This window comes from Thamnophis sirtalis, unplaced genomic scaffold (assembly GCF_051295495.1).
Source record: "Thamnophis sirtalis isolate CommonGarterSnake01/CBP01778 unplaced genomic scaffold, rThaSir2_p1.2 scaffold_9, whole genome shotgun sequence".
Lineage (NCBI taxonomy): Eukaryota > Metazoa > Chordata > Lepidosauria > Squamata > Natricidae > Thamnophis > Thamnophis sirtalis.
Window position 1 is genome coordinate 54,587,398 of NW_028261389.1, and position 17,695 is coordinate 54,605,092.

Sequence of the window (17,695 nt, forward strand, 5' to 3'; positions counted from 1 at the left end):
GCCCTCCATGCTCGGCCAAAGAACTGTCAGGTGGGACAGGACGACATGGCAAGGCGATGACCAGAGCCTTAATGCAGGAGGTGTCCTATTAAGACCCTCTGTAATGGCTCCTCTCCTAACTTGAAAAAGTAAAGACTCTTGAAATGGATTATTTCAAAAGGAACCTTTAATCAAGCAGGATAGAAACCTGTTCTGACCCTTCTCAGTACGATGAAGCACGCCGACAAAAGATTACTGCTAGACAATTTATTCACAGTAAATTAACACACCGACAAGACTTTGGCAGCAACCCACATTTCCAAGATAAGAAATACACATGAGAGCTTCTCCAGCGTTAGTATATTAGTTGAATCCTGCAAACAGCCTCCTCCCAAACTCTCCTTATATACTCTCTTGGGAGGGACCTAATCACAACCACCTAGGTCCAATTATTCCTTTGTCTCCTTAATTGCTGCCGGTGTTTATCCGCCCACCTCTGCCGGGCATCCGGGACCAATTCCCTCTGAACCTCAAAGGCCTGACGTCTTCACCACTGGCTTTCACTGCTGCTCCATGCCTCAGGCACCTCTTGGTGACCAATCAGGCTCTCTGGTCCCTGCTTGGAGTCTGAACCCTGTCCAGGGTCCTTCACATCTTCCAGAGCCGACACATAGGGCCCCTCACTATCGGAGTCTGTTTGCAGCTCCACCGGCTCCTGTTGGGCCACAACAGAAACCATTAGAAGCAAAGTAGCATCTGAAAACCTTTAGGCCATGCAAATGGAATTAAGCTGATAATGACCCTTCCCCTTTGTCCAAATGCAGATTCTGACCAATACACAAGTGTGAATATGCTTCCTTAACTCTTCTGCCCTGGGAGTCAATAAAGCACATGTTCCCATGGCTATCTCTAGTTAGACATCAAAGTTATATATCCCACATGGCTCCCATAAACATCCTTCCAGAGATGTTGGGACCTTCAGTCTCCCGGTGACAGGAAACCAGTTGTAAAGTTGTAAAACTCAGTTGTTTCAGATGTAGCTAATGATTTAACTCCGAGGCTCCACTCCTGCCAATTGAATGGCAGTATCACTTTTAGGGATCTGACACCCTCCTTAAGCGAATGGCCGCCCACCCTGCATGCACCTTTGCTGTGTTTTGTGGCTTACTTGTGAAGGGTCTCCCCACAGTGTGCACCCTCCTGGACCCACCACAGACAGCCAAGGAGTCATGACGGAGAAGGATGGGGAGGAGGAGGAAGGTTGCCAGCCCTGATTTCCAAAAAGAAGAAATAAAAGGAGTAGCAAAGAGCCACAAGGAGAGCTTACATAAATCCCCTTAAATAGTAAGGTGACCTTGACCCTCACTCAGATATTATTTCTCTTTTACCAATAAAGAATACTTTGGATGGTGACATAGATGACAGGACCTACTAGGCAAAAATATTTTTATATATCCTTATCTTCCTCTTTTTTTCTACCCCCTTCCTTCCATCAATAAACATCTACATTTAAACAGTAAGATTTTTCAGGGGAAGATCAATTATATTTTTGGAATCTTTTCATAACAATTCAGATATTTCTAACAGGAAAATACAATGGGGTTCAAAGAGTCAGCAGACAATAGATAAGAAGTTTTTGGAACAAGGTCCCATATACAGTAGTTGGAAAAGCACAAGCTTTGATTTTAGATGGTTTCCTGTCAAGAATGGCTGCACATTTTAATGCATTCTATATGCATATTTACTATTAAATATGAATATATGAGGATTGTAAAGTGCATAAAATATGTTCTCAAAAGATGCAATTATAGCTCTGTGCAAGTTTTAAGGTTGATAGACAGATATGTAAAATAGATGAATTCATAATTAAGTTTAATCTTAAAATGCTCCATTAATGAAATCATACCATGGAGATATTTGATCTCTACGCTCCTTTTACTGATATCATTTTAATGAAGAGAATATCTAAAAATGGTACCTTTCACACATGTATCTTCCAATGAAATCAATTTATGTAAAAAGACACTGACTATCCTGGTGAAAAAAAGTCTCATTATAAATATTATCTGAATATCTAAATATTCAGAGATTATGGGAAAATATATATTCAATAACAAACCAAACCTATGAGCTGATTACTGCCTAAAAGTAAAAGAAAGCACCTGCTTAGCCACATAAGAACAAAATATCAACTAATAAAAAAGAAGATATAAAATCATCTCAAAAGGCAGCTATTTCCTGGTAACTGAAAACCACATAGAGATCTTGCACTTTCAATGAACACCTAAGTAATTTGGTTAATACTGGTCTAGGCATGGATCAAAATAGAAATTTAGCCCATCATATTCCTCACTAATACATTGAAATATTTGATTTTCAGTTAGGTTTTGCTCACTGTGACATCAAGCTTATAGAATTTTGTCAGTCAAGAGAAATGTATTTATTTACAGTATTTAAATGTTTTAAGAAGAAGAAGGGAATGAAAGGAGGAGGTTTTGGAAGGAAAGAGGGGAAGAGCAAAGGGGTGTAATAGGGATAGGTGAATCTCTTTGTGGGACAGGGCTGGGGGAAGAGAGAGAAGAAAAGCAAGGCTAACTAGCTGATCTGGTTTCCAATCCACTGAATGCCCGAGAAATGAAAAGGAGGTCTCTTTGGGGCAGCGTGAGTGAGAAGGGAGAGAAAAGAAGCAGTGTCTACCAGTTCACCTGGCCTCTACCTCACTGAGGGAGGGAGGAAGCAACCCATGAGGATAGGTTGAGGAAAGGTAGAAAAAGGAGTATGGGGAAAGATAGAGAAAAGTGTGTGAGGAAAGGTTGAGAAAAGAGGAGGAGAAGGAGGAAGGGGAAAGAGAGAGGTCACTACAAAGGGAGGAAGGCAGAGGAATCAATGAAAGAGTAGAGGCAGTGAAAGCAGAGACCAGCAACTCCTACGCACCTGCAAACAGCTACAAAGCTTGCTGGAATTTGCTAACTTCTATAGGCAATTCATCCCAGGTTTTGCAGAAGTTGCCCTGCCCTTGACTGAACTATTAAAAACAGGGCCTGACAAAGCCAAAGGCAAATCAACCTATTAGGTGGGCAATAGACTGTCAAAAAGCATTTAAAAATTAAAATGGCTCTTTGTCAAAGAACCCATTCTGCAACACTCCAATCCAGAACAGCAATTCATAATCCAGGCAGATGCCAGTGATGTGGCTGTAGCGGCAGAGCTGTTGCAAAAGAACAAAGAGGAACAACTCTTGCCATGAGCTTATGTCTCCAAAAAACTCACCGCCACCGACAGAAGGTGGGTCATTTGGGAGAAAGAAGCCTATGTGGTCCAGTGGGCCCTACTCACCTGGAGACATTTCCTAGAGGGAGAGATGTGCCATTCGAGGTCTGGACTGACCATAATAACCTCAAAGCCCTCAAAAGCCCCCAGAAACTGTCTCAAAAGCAAGTTCGCTGAGCACAATACTTCAGAATGTTTAAATTCAAAATGCAGCACATCCCTGCGGGGAAGAACTTGCTGGCAGATGCCTTATCAAGAAAACTGCACTATGACAGTTAGAGGGAAGAAGTGATTTACCATATCATTCTCTCCAACCAAAAGGCGTATCAAGTCACCACCAGAGGCCAGACCAAACAGCATCCTATCCTCAGCCAGGGCAAGCTGACCACAGCAATGAAATCGGCACTGCCAGCAGACCCCTGGCTCAATGACAACAAAGACATCCTGATGATGAGAGATGGCTTAGCCTGGAAAGAATCCAAACTGTACATTACTGCAAACTTGAGGCTGGAAGTACTACAGCAAAGCCACAACATGAAATTGGGAGGTCACTTTGGATTCCTAAAAATGCTCCACCTCGCCAGACATCAATTTTGGTGGCCAAAAATGAAAGCCAGTGGAAGACTACATGAAAAGCTGTGCCACTTGCACAACCATGAAAATAAGGCCAGCCAAGCCCTCTGGATTACTGCAACAGGTGGCCAGCTATAGCTGACCATGGGAAGAGATCACAATGGATTTCATCATAGAGCTCCCCAAAAGTGGCAGAAATAAAGTAATTTGGACAGTCATTGACTTATTTTCCAAGCAAGCTCATTTCATCGCTTGCTCAGGATTACCATCCACAAAGTAGCTAGTGAAGATGTTTGTTAAACACATTTACCGCCTACATGAAGTACCCAGGAGAATCATCTCAGATCATGGGGTTCAGTTCACCGCCAAGTTCTGGAGGGAGTTCCTGAGGTCCATTCAGTCCATGCAAGGACTTTCCATCTGAGCACGAATGGAGCAGCAGAGAAGGCTAATGAGATGGTGGAACAATACATGCATTGTTATGTGGATTACCAGCAGGACAACTGGTCGGATTTGCTACCTTTCGCCAAATTCGCATATAACAACACTGTCCACAGCAGCACTGGATTAACTCCTTTTCAAGTTACCAGAGGCATGGAATTTATTCCCATGCCTGAACTGCCCAGAGAGCCCCCCTCCTCCATGTCTCTGACTGAATGGATGGATGCTCTTAAAAAGGAATGGAAGAATATGAAAAAAGCTCGGGCAGAAGCATCAGAAGAGTACAAGAAACAAGCTGATAAGCTTTTACTCATCCCAACCCCACTTCCGTGTGGGGAATAAAGTTTTCTTGTCTACCAAAGACATAAAGTTAAGAATGCCTAGCAAGAAATTAGGGCCAAAAATTTTAGGTCCCTTCCCAATACTGAAAATAATTAACCCAGTTATGGTTCAGCTCAGTCTGCCAAGAATTCTAGGAAAATTCACCCCATCTTCCATTGTAACATGCTGAAACCTGTGATTAGGTCCAACCTAAGACTGTTGACCCAGTCTACCCTCCACCAGTAGTGATACAAGGAGAAACTCACTATGAAGTGAAGAAAATTACCACCAGCTGAGTGCAATTATCTCCTGTAACTGTGTAACTGCTCCTTACGCCTATTAGCTCTTCGATGCCGAGCATCCAGAAACAACTCTCTTGGCTCCTCCCCACTGCTCCAAAGCATGATGTCCGGATCACACTCCCTTGTCTCCTCCCCACTGGTCCAAGGCTCAGGTGCCTCCTGGTGGCCAACCAGCCTCTCTGTGCCCTGCTCGGAGTCAGAACCCTGTCCAGGGTCCTCCACATCCTCCAGAGCTGACTCATAGGGCCCCTCGCTGTCGGAGTCTGGTGGCAGCTCCAACGGCTCCTGCTGGGACACAACACATACATACACACATACATACATATTCAATGTCTTTAGTTAAACTTTTAGTATTTTTATTCCTGCTATTAATATTACACAATTAGAGTTTGATGCCTTTTTTGCCAATATGCTTTCATTGGCTGGATTGGTCAAATCATTACTGATCACTTAAATTAGCAATCACTTCAGTCATAAAACACTCAAAAACCCTAAGCTGAGTTCAGATGCCATAATGAGCTGGGATACAATTGTTCCATTAAAAAAGGTGAATGAGAAACTATAGTCTCTTGTGGAAAGGCTTTCTTTTTTCCTAACTCTTTAGTCCCTTTCAGATTTTTTTCCTCTTTAGTGTCTTAGAAAAATGGCTATAGATACCCCCAAACAGCAGTGTCAAATGCACTCAAAGTCTTCTCTTCTTGTTATTATATCAGCACAGCTGATTCCAGAAAATGCTACAAGGAACTAATCCAGAAATGGCTTATATGGTTTTTAAAAATGTTATAATTTAAACCCTGTTTGGGGGATTTTTCTTGATTACTTTCTGTATGTACAGCCTTCCTGAGCACCATATTCCGTAAGATTTTAGTTCTGAGCACAAAGTAACCATGCAAGGTTACTGATTTGTTAGGCAGATATCAAGGAGCTAAATAACTCTCAAAAGAAGACTATATTTGAGTAGAGGGTGTATACAAAATACTGTGTATGAACGGGTTGAGCTTTGATCAGAGAAACACAGTCTCTGCCCCCACTTGACTATACCACATACCACAGACTATTTGAAGCTACTTTTTCTCCATATAACGTATCCTATAGAAAAAGATTATATTATATAAATCCAAGCAAGCATGTTAATGGCACTATAGTGTTACATAGCATATTGCACGCAAATGAGGCAGAGTTGCATTTTTCTCTAAACCTTTTTATATGTATATACATATTTTTAATCTCCATAATATAGAAGAGCTGCATGTTGTGACTGAGAATTAGTTTTGAGAGACCTAGGAATGCTCCTGTTTGTTCTAAACTAGTATTTCTCAACCTTGGCAACTTTAAGATATGACAACTTCAACTCTTTCTCAGAATTCCTCAATCAGCTGTATTTTCTGGGAGATGAAGTTCATATATCTTAAAGTTGCTAATGCTGATACACTATTCAAGACAAAAAAGCACTTCTTGTCATTTAAACATAGCTCTTGAAAAGCTTCTCGCTTGTTGTTTAAATAAATCATGTCACAGAAAACAAATAAGAGTAGTGTACAACTTTTTAAATTACTATTTCTTTTTCATTTGATGTTAGTTTATTGCCTTTAGTGTTTAACACTAAAACTTTGCTGTGGTTATTAGTTTTAAATACAGTTTTGCTTCTAATATTTTTAGGGTGAACAGAATTGTTTAATGAGCATTCATAACTGGAAAGCAAGCAATTGCTGCTAATTTTACTAAATATTGAACACATCACTTTTTTGACTTCTTTTAAAATATGTTTCTTGATGTTCTCAGTTATATTTCAATAATATACTTTCTTTAAGAGTTGGCTGAAATTTAATCCAGAAACTTGTAACTTCTTAAGCCTAATGAGGCTGGGGTTTTTTGTATGTCTCAAGCAGTGGTAGGTTGCAGGTTGCAGGCGGTACGCCCTGGTATGGGCGTACAGTGCCTGCCGGGAGCACTGGGTACTGTTCCGATACGGTGCTCTGGAGGGCCCGCCTGTCTGCCCACCTGCCCACCATCCTTGCCTGTATTTGAGCTCTGCGGCGCTTCTGTGCATGAGCACGGAGCATATGGCACCTGCGCAACGCTCTGCCGAGCAGCTGAAGCATCACAGAGGAATTGTGGAGCATTGCAGGAGGTAAGGATGCATACGCATGCTGCGCACGTTCATGTGGTAGACGCTGGGCCCCGTTGTACTGTTGCACCGGGATCTGGAACCCACCATTGGTCTCAAGACAAGAGAAAAACTTCATTTGCTATATTTATGGTCTAAAGGTTGCACATATGAAGATTTCCTATGAATACAATGTCCTACAAATCAAGAATAAGATGGGAGAAGGTTTAATGGAATGTGGCTTCTTTGAAATAGATGAAAATATTAAGGGTTAATTTGTAAAAGAAAACCCAAAATATTAGAGATTAAATTTAAAGAAAGAAAACTATAAACCTAGCTGATTGGAATGTGAAACATGCATTGATAGTAAGAGGAAGAAGTAAGCTCTGAAGCCATCCAGTGTTACCCCATAAGCCTCTGTTATGTTTTGCAACAGACGTATACAGCATTCTGTGCTTGCTTGTGTATTTGCATCCCTTATGCCTTGACATACAGCTGCAGGTGGTCATTCAACCATATCAGCTAGTCTGAAAGGTCATGGCAGCATTTGCTAGTGTTGAATTTCTTGCACTTTTAAGCCTTATGATCTTCAATAATTCTAAACTAAATGTACAATTTTGTCTGAACACTTATTTTCTGTAGCAGTGTTCACATTATCAAATTAGTAACACAGTCTGTTGTTATTCTTGGGCTTTACAATGCATTTCAACATTTGATTTAAGCAAAGGTCAAAGCTGCAGGACAGAAATGGCAACATAGTTTTCAGCTATCACATGAAAGGAAGAAAGTATAGCCTTCCCTAAATTTGGCTTTTAGACATGCTGTCATGCTAGTCGCTCTTGCAGTCTCAGTGCTTCTTGTAGAACATTAGCTGCACTCTTCTCTCCTTCAGCTTTTGATCTATATCCAAATGACTCATTAGATTTTTTATTTTTTATTTTTAAATGTCTATTACTTACCCCTAGATTTCAAAATGATAGACAATTTCAGAAAAAAAATCTATTATTGCAAAATCTATTATTACATATTATTCTATTTCTAAATATTGAAAGTGCATATAAAAAAAATCTGTGAATGCAGATCAGATTGCACAATTCCTAGATCTTACTTCTACATGTGCTCTGTTCATGCAAGGAAGTTTTGCATAAGGATAACGATTTGATAATTTATTTTTTATTTTATTTATTTATTTATTTTTATTTTATTTATTTTATCAAGCATGTACATATATGTATAAACATGATTTTGGATACATGAAATAGATACGAATTAAAAAAAACATTAGGACAGGGACGGTAGGCACATTGGTGCGCTTCTGCACGCCCCTTACAGACCTCTTAGGAATGGGGTGAGGTTGACAATAGACAATCTAAGGTTAAAGTTTTGGGGTTTGGGGAAGAAGCTACAGAGACAGGTAGTGCATTCCAGGCATTGACAACTTTGTTGCTGAAGTCATGTTTTCTGCAATCAAGTTTGTAGCAATTTACCTTAAGTTTATATCTATTGTGTGCTTGTGTATTGTTATGGTTGAAGCTGAAGTAGTCATTGACAGGTAGGACACTGTAGTGGATAATTTTATGTTCTACGCTTAAGTCAGACCAAAGGTGGCATAGTTCTAAGTTGTCTAAGCCCAAAATTTCAAGTCTGGTAGCATAAGGTATTTTGTTCCAAGCAGAGAAGTGGAGGACTCTTCTTGTGAAATATCTCTGGACTTGCTCAATTGTATTAATGTCCGATATGCAGTGCGGATTCCAGACAGATGAGCTGTATTCGAGTATTGTTCTAGCAAATGTTTTCTTTGCTCTGGTTAGTAGTACAATATTACCAGAGAAGAAATTACGCAAGATTAGATTAACAACTTTTAATGCCTTTTTGGCAATGTTATTACAGTGAGCTCTGGCACTTAGTTCATTAGATATGAGTACTCTTGCTTCACTTTGCTGCAAAGGTCTTTCAAAGCCAAATGCCCCTGAATGAAAATATTTCAGTGTATCGGGAATATAATATACATAATATACAGAGAACCTGACAGGTCATCCCTTATTTTTTACACTTGATATAATTAAAAGTACATTTTCCTTCCAATCAGAAATACTATAAGTATCTATTGACAATATTATGATATGTCTTAGCACAATATCCATTTTATTTGGTAGAGAGAAAGGACCATTGCAGGCTATAGCTCAATTATAGATTAGCAATAAAAGGGCGGTTATTTTGGGCAGTAAATGCATAATTGTTATGAGAAATATTCTAAATACTTAGTGGATAAAGACACTTTATGTGCAGTTGGACTCCAGCTAGGCAAATCCTAGGGATTTCATGGAGGCTTCATAAGTCTTGTTGCTTTTATTGTATGTAACAATATGATATGATACATAATAGTATTATAAAACAATACAGAAATATAAGAATTCTGTTTTAAAGTTCTCTGAAATTTTTTAGCTACTAGGTTTGAATATTATAAAAGATTTGATTATTCTATGGACTAATGAAATGATTTGTGAAGCTGATGTAGACATTCTTAAAGATTATATGTAGGACAACTTGGGCCAATCAAACTCATCATAATCAATTTTGGAGTGTATTTCATGAGAATGAAGATACCAGCTATACAATATTCTATCTCTGCCTCATTTTACACTTTGCACAGTGTCTTCTAATTAAACATTTCTATACTGATCTATAAGGATAAACTAAAATGATTGTTTGACTCTAAATAATTTGCATTTAGGACAATTTCCTCAATATGACATAAATCTGCATGTTTAATAGGAGATAAGCTTCACTGTACAAACATTACAGCATTAGAAATGTTGTACTGCAGATGTTGCAGCTTATATATTGTAAAGATGATGAATCACAATATTATTTTCTTTCCATTTCCATTATTTTATGTCTTCAAAGACATAAAGTATAACTTGATAATTAAAAATAATTTTAAAAAAGTGAATGAAAGCTATGAAAATTCTTTATTAGTTATAGCTGGGAGGTCCAAATTGTCAGTATTGATCAAAATTAATCTTCCATAGCTGTATAGGATACAGCATAATTGTTATACTTTATTATTTTCATTTGGGAATTTGAAAAATTCACATACAACCAAGACAGTCAAACTTTATTAGTATTATTCAATGTTCATTGGCTTTGCTTTTTCTATATGACATAGTCCAAATAATATGATTCAAAACAACTAACTGGAATAATGTGGAAGAAAAGAAAAGAAAATCACAGTGTCTTCATTTATAAAAATACAAACAAATGAAAACAGCGAGGCTCCAGTTTTTATCCTTTAGTATGTATCAGTCTGTATTAATTCTGTAATAAGTATGGGAGCCTGGTTTTCTTGCTTAACTTTATATTTTTTTATACATAAATCATAATTACTTTGCATTCTATAGCTGACAGCATGCTATTAATGTTATTTATTATATAATTCATTACCTTGAAAAAAAGTGTAATCTCCCACTCACAAATTAGAGCAGTAGATCAACGTTTCCCAACTTAGTACTTTGTAGAATTTCTAGCCAGCTTTTGGTCATATTAGCTAAGATTTTGTAAGTCCAGTGTATCTGGCAGGAACTAGATTGAGGAAGATGGACAATAAGATTTAATAGATTTAGCAAGTGAAGTACATTCCTTGTGGTTTTTAATTCTCACTGATTGTACTAGTCCATGCACAAATCAATTTTTCAATGTATTAATATATTAAGAATATGGTCAAATAACAGAATTTGAATATGAAGGAGAGCTTGAATTTAGGTCACTAATTCTTAAAAATTAAATGTCTTCATATGGCAGAATAGAAAAAAGGCATGGTTCATATAAAGGTACAAAAAACTCTTAGGCAACATGTGCTGAAGAGTAATGGGAGTGTTTCTTCTCATCTTCCATTGTGATGTTAATTGCCAACTATTTAGCAAAGGAAAGTCTTGTATTAACAGGCCTTATTAGCGTGTTCTTTCTTTTAAAAAAATTAAGTATTTAGTTTATATTGCTAAATATATTTATATTTTTTAAATTCACAGAAAATGAGACTATACTACAAAATGAATAAACACGATCAAACCAGAACAGACTGCAGTGTCACACCTTCATAATGGGTTAAGATACAGCAACCAGATTTAATATAAGTTGATATGCTGCAGAACTCTTAATTCATGTAGATACTTTATGTTCCAAACAGAATGGTCCTGTATAGAATGGCATATACAGTACATATGCATTCTGTGTGCATTCTTTTTAAGCAGTATTTGAAAAGAGGAAATGAGTCTTATTTTGGTTTTAAGAGTAGACATTGTTACTCTTTGGAACATGCAGATAATAAATTCTAAATACAATGTGGAATATTCATACTATTCCTTTTTGATGGAGTTTTTGTTTCTCCTGCCATCACAATATAGCCAGCACAATGAAAATAAGTAAAGTACAAAGCAAACAATTAAATCATAATGATACAATGTTACACAAAATACAATGAACAAAAGGAAATAAAGTATCTTGTAAGCAATATGCTTTAGCACAAGACACTCAGCAGGTGAATTATAAATTTCATTTTGCTGGCCAGACATTCCTGTATGATCAAAAAAAGCTTGTTTATCGTGTCTGACAATATTCGTTTTCTTTTTGGTTATTAAACCTTCCGAGTGTAAGTTTGTCTCTTCTGTTTCTTCAGTGGGTTCCCTAATTAAAATTGTAGGCCTTATTTGTTTTTCTGGACTGAACTCTGTTTGATGGGGAAACTGGCCTATGTTTCCTTCTCTATTCTCACTAGGAGGAAATTCTTGTGGCTTAATGATATTTTGAATAACATGAGTTATTTCATCTTTTGGGTTGAAGTTACATCCAGATTGAGCTTCAATTTTAGTTGAAGCCTCTGTGGGTGGAGGCAACATCTCTTCTACTTCAGCAGTAGGAGGGCTTACCAAGCCTTTGGTAGATATCACTGAGGAGTTTTTATAACAGCTTCCCACCAATTTTTCATCCAAATGGCATATTTTTGGTTCAGTTGTGGGACCTATGTGAGAAAATGAACTCCAGATGCTTCCTTCTTCAGCTTCTTTATTGTGTAAGCCTTGTGAAGAATGTTCTGAATGTTTCAATGGTACTTCACAATGCATCCCTTGTTCAGAAACAATTTTTCCTTCTGCTGAAAAAGGACAAAACATTTCAGTTGATGGTGAATTATTTACAGAATTATGTTCTGCTTTAGCAAACATTTCATTTGTTGCATGTGTTGAAATCATTTCCATATGTACTGTTTCATATGTGGGCACATTATTAATACCTGAAGCAGATATTCCAAATTTGGTGTCACATAATACACCCTCTCTATTGCATTGACAAAGAGGATAATGTGACCCATCATTTCTTCCTTCATGTATATCAAATACTATTTCCTTTTTCTCTGTGGGCCTGTCACTTAGTGCAATCTCTTGGGGTAGCTTAACAATTACTGCTTTTTCACCTGCAGACATTTTTTCAGGAATGCTCTCTGATGTCATTTTAATTATATAAGCAGCTGTAACTGCTTCTGTCTCTCCTGTACTAACATGCTTAGTGACTGAAGTCTCCTCATACCTTAGTGCATCTTGGCAGGTAAATAGTTCATCTGTGGGACTTACTTTCAAACATCTTGTATTGTCATTAATACCCCCCATGGCTTCAACTCCTGTTAGTTCCTTCATCTGCACTCTTTTATTTGCTTCACTTTGCCTTTCTGCCAACTGACTTTCTGAGCCATTCCACCTTTGAATCATCAATCTGTCCCAGGTACTCTGATCTTTAAGAATAACCACGTCAGGTTCATTGTGGTGGGGTTCTATCTCAGAAATATTTCTGTTTGCTGAATTATCACTCTGACTGTACTTTCTTTTTTCTAAGTTCTTTCTACTACCACCAGACATTTCCTTTGTTTTTATTAATATAGATTGCACAAAGATATTTTCATCAACTAGTGGTACAACATGGGATTGGCTCTCCCAAAGTGTATTATGAACTTTCTCAGGGATTCTAATTTCTTCTTTTTTTGAGTCAGAATTTGACTCATCTATAATACAACTTTTGCTTTCTGTTTTATTTTTATCTGAGTTTCCACTGTCACTTAAATATGTAAGCCCTGTTGATTTTGACATTTGCTCTTCTTTTATTTCACCTGGGACACTGGAAGTCATTACTTCTTCCCTTTGAGGTGACTTAGTTAGCCTGTTGATTTCATAATTATCACATAAGACATGTTTTTTATATCTGTTGGTAGGAGATATTTGTTTTTCTGGAGAGTTCTCTAAAATTCTCAGCATGATTTCTTTCTCCTTATCAACATCATACTCAGACTTATATTTTTCTTCTACGATGTCTTCTGAATAAGAGCTTACCAAATAATTTTCTGTGACATCAGCATTAGCTATGGCATCACTATTTAAACCTCTGTTTACACATAATTTGTTTTTGCTTTCAGCTTTTTCTCTTTGGGGTTCATGTCTGATGAAGTTTTCTGAATTTAACTCTGGAATTTTGAAAGCTATTTCCTGTTTAAGTTGTTCCTGAACTGTTTTGATATTATTATACTTTATTTTCAGTGCATTTTCTTTTAACTTCCCTGCTTCAACATCTTCTAAGGAAATCGTCTCCCTTGCTTTTTTGAAGTTATAATCATCCTCACCTATGAATAATGTCTCTTTTGTTTTATTTCCTGGAACATTCTTAAATTTATCACTTGGAACATATGCTTGATGCATTCCACAATTGTTTGAGACAATATCTGGAAAATAGGCAGTCTGGTTTTTCTTGATTTCAGACCAATATTCTGGTGAGGAATAGGTTTCATTTGGATGCAAACACTCTAAGGATGCACTTTTATTTAGTGAGTCAACCTCACTGCATTTTTCTGGGAGTAATAACTGCCTATCATTTCCAATGGAATATGTTTGATTATTCTGCAGTTCTTTGTCTGGTAAAGCATGTTCTGTTGAAGAGCTTCTAGGCAGAGGTTGTCTAATCAAGCCATACTCTAGTTTGTCTCCCAGTTGTTGTAGTTCATTTGGAAATCTCACTGGCTCAGTTGTATAGGAACTCCTTTCATTCACTGAAGAACTTCTGCTTCTAGTCAAGTGCTGACTTAGCTGAAACAATAGAATAAGAGTATGTGTGAATGTGTATGTGAATAGACTATATGCCCCACTCACACACACACACACATGAAAAGGGGTTCAATTCAAGAAGGATCTTTTTTCCAATAAAACCCATTTTCAGAAAGCATACTTCCAAGCTGTTTACAAAATGAATATTGCATTTTAAGTACATGTGCAGGCACAGTCACAAAGGGCAACAAACAAACATACTATAAGAGGCAAAAAATAAATTTCCACTTTTCTTCTTTATGCCTGTCCCCATCTTAGCCTGTTTATTTATGAGCTCAGTAAGCTTCAAGTATGTTTCAGAGAAATGAATCCTGAAGAGAAAATTCTGTACAAGGCAAACTTATTCAATCAGATAGCACATTCCATTCTAGGCATGCTTTATTTTAAAGTGAGTGCAGTGACACAAAACATCAAAGCTAAAGAATGTACAGGAGTGTCCAGTAAAATAAAGACACATTTGCACACTGACAAATACTATAAGGATTATGTTTATTTTATTCTCACAAGACCCCTCAGACAGGAATGTTTTAGTTAGAAACTGTAGAAACTGAGAGTTAGGAAAGGCCACAAAGATGTTTCTTCAGTATCATCCCAATATTAAATTATATTATTCAATAGCATTTGCTCCTTTTGGCATTCTTCCCTTGCTTTCAAATGCATAGACAGATGGTTCTATGCCAATCAATTAGAAGGTAGCAACTTGGATATTCCCTTATTACACTTGCTGCAGATATCCCTATTACAATGTCTCTTATTAATATGTTTTCTGCAAAGCCTCTGCAAACTATTAATAGTAAAACGTCACTCAAAGAAAAGTGAAGGAACTAATGTTTCTGCAAATTCTGTTTTAATGACCCTCTGCCAACTAGTCCTCAAATGTATCTGAGCTTTTCAGTGATGCCAACTGTCAGGATTTAATAGTGAGATGCCTGTTTCTCCCACCCCCCCCATCTTCCTCCTTATAACTGACATTTGCATGATTTCAATAATTATATGCAAATCTTACAATTTCCCCTTCTCACATAAGGCTGATGTTACTTGTCAACTGCCGAGCTGTCGTGTGAGCCATTGCCTATGGGTTTCAAAGATTTGGTTGCATTTCCATTTATTATAGACCTCTATTGTTTAATTCATTATGCAGCACATAAAATGATTGGACTGAGCTTTGACCAAGTAGATTTTAAAAAAATCTATATGTACTTAAGTCTTGTATTGGAGAATGTTATGACTTTCATAGCTTCTCTCTTGTTAATAAAAAATAATAATATTTCAATGCTGATTATTCAGGCAGTAAAAGCTCCATTCTGAATGACAACTTTAAACTCTCCTAAAGTTAGAGCTAAGATAACTTTGGGCTTTTTTCTGAAGAATTGTCTTACTCTACCCAAAATGGCTGTGTGGTGCTAATGTTTAGCATATCCTTTTGTGTGTTTCAGATTTTATATTTTCACTCACAAACACCATTATATTTCCTGCTTATTTACTTGTGTATATAACTATCCCATTTTTCCTTCTCATAAAATGCAGGTTAACCCACTGAATAACATTTATAAAACATAAGTGGCATTGAGGTTAAAAATAATGTTTAATATGAATAGATTTCTTTATAAAATAGTGTAATTTAGTATGTGTGTTTTATATCTGAAAAGTGGTATCTGTGGTCAGGTGCAATTTTTGAGTTTAAAAACAATAACTTAGCTTTCCCCACTATTATTCTCTTCAAAAGCAAAGCTTCTAGACAAGGAACAATTTTTAAAAAACCAATCTATGCATCATGCCACATTTAAAATTATTTTATGCAATTATCTAATTATTAAATGCTGAAAAGATTCACTCGCAACATCATTGCTTTGCTCTTTTAGGAGCCTACAAACAATCACTGTTGAGTAGCCATTAGTTATCATCTATGTATGGCTCCCTAACTGTAAAACTTAAAAAGGGGGAGAAATGCAATAATAGAAATCAGAAAAATAAGAATGTAAGTTATTATTCGTCTATTGTTTCAAATTGTCTCTTATACTAAAGTGACCAGATTTTAAAATTGGTTAAGTGGGACACCATAGACAGGGTGGTGGCAGTGTTCTTGATTAAAATTTTTGCTGCCCAGCACTACGGCTGAGGTGAAGCTGCCAAAGCTTCCACTGGCGCCCCTGCCCATTGCAGCAGTGGTGCTGCCTCCCTCCCCCTCCGCTCGGAGCACCTGAGCTGGGCACCGCGTTACCCCTGCTGCCGCCGCCTCCTCCTCCGCCGTGCTTTTTGAGAAGCCATGGGGCCTTTTGTTTCCTGCTCCCGCCCCCTCCGCTGCCTTCCTACTGGCTCCCACAGCCTCGTGGCTCCTCAAAAGCACGGTGGAGGAGGAGGGGGCAGGGGTAATGTGGTACCCAGCTCAGGTGCTCCAAGCGGAGGGAGAAGCGCCACTGCCACGGGTGGGGGTGCCGGTGGGAGCTTGGCAGCTTCACCTCAGCTGCAGCACCAGGTGGCAAAAGTTTTAATCAATAACACCCCCCCCCATTCCATTCCCAGGCAGAAGAAAGAGACTCCAGAGGAGAGCTTGGCCAGTCATTGGAAGTGTTTGAGAAGGAGAAAAGCAGGCAAGGAAACTTCTCAAGAAGTTCCAGAAGCAGCTGCTTCTCCTCTGGGCTGGAGGGAGGGGAGGAGAAGAAAGGAAGGAAGGAAGGAAGGAGAGAAGGAGGGAAGGAGGAAGGGAGGGAGAAAAAGGAAGGAAGGAAGGAAGGAAAGATGGGAGGGAAGGAAAGAGGGGAGGGAGGCGAAAGGGAGGAAGGAGAAAGGGAGGAAGGGAAGAGAAGGGCACCTTTTATTGTCCTTGTCTTGTAAAAGCCCCGCAGGCTGCGACCCCGGGCATGGCCCACCTGCTCTGCCGGCCCCGCTTCCTTCTGAAGCAAAGCTCCCAGGCACCGGCTGCCTCTTTGTCAGAAGGTGAGGCAGAGCTGCCCCGATCAAAGCCATTTCAGGCAGGGCAGTGGGGAGCAGGGCGGCCATGCTGCCCGGGGAAGCTGGCGGGCTTGTTGCAATTGCCGTGGTGGGCTGCAATGCCCTATCTTCCACAGGGACCTCCACTCCAGGCACGTATGTGCAAAGCATGGGGCCGAGCTGGGAGGGGCATCGCACCAGGGCCGAGACCACTCAGCCCGCCCCCCCATCTGCATCCCCCTCCGGGGATGGAGCAGCCGCAGCCCAGCTGCTGCAGGTGAAACAGCCGGGAGCCTCCAGGGCATTTGGAAAAGCCAGATGTGCCCCTGGGTAAAAACCCTCATTGCAAGTATTGTAAAGCCCATCTAAAAATTGGGACTTTTAAAAAATTCCACGGGACGTGGGACAAATTGTTCAAAAGCGTGACTGTCCCACCAAAAGCGGGACATCTGGTCACCTTATCTTATACCCTGTGATAAAAGAGAAATAAGTTGTTAAATGAAAGATAACAAAATAAAATGTTTCAAAACATCCTACATCCTTTAATCACACCAAATATATAATGAAAACTTTGATAGTAACATAGTATTGGCAAATTATGTAGTATGCTTATCACCACTGTTGAAATAGAG

The 17,695-nt window shown here is 38.6% G+C and overlaps 1 protein-coding gene across 4 annotated transcripts in view; it reads right to left on the reverse strand.

Annotated features, from left to right (window-relative positions):
* Window positions 1–6,905: 6,905 nt before the first annotated feature.
* Window positions 6,906–17,695, reverse strand: part of PPP1R3A (protein phosphatase 1 regulatory subunit 3A) — a 42,202-nt gene continuing 31,412 nt past the window's right edge. The window contains exons 4-7 of one of the 4 annotated variants that reach the window (XR_015697775.1): window positions 13,655–14,114; window positions 11,919–12,142; window positions 10,438–10,575; window positions 6,906–7,190 (exon numbers count right to left, since the gene is read on the reverse strand). Coding sequence is in view for 3 of the 4 variants with exons in the window: in XM_087723628.1 (XP_087579754.1) it covers window positions 11,349–14,114 (2,766 nt within the window). In the remaining variant the exon portion in view is untranslated. Of the gene's footprint in view, window positions 7,191–10,437; window positions 14,115–17,695 lie in introns of those variants that run through there. The other 3 variants (XM_087723630.1, XM_087723629.1, XM_087723628.1) reach the window with 3 other exon arrangements.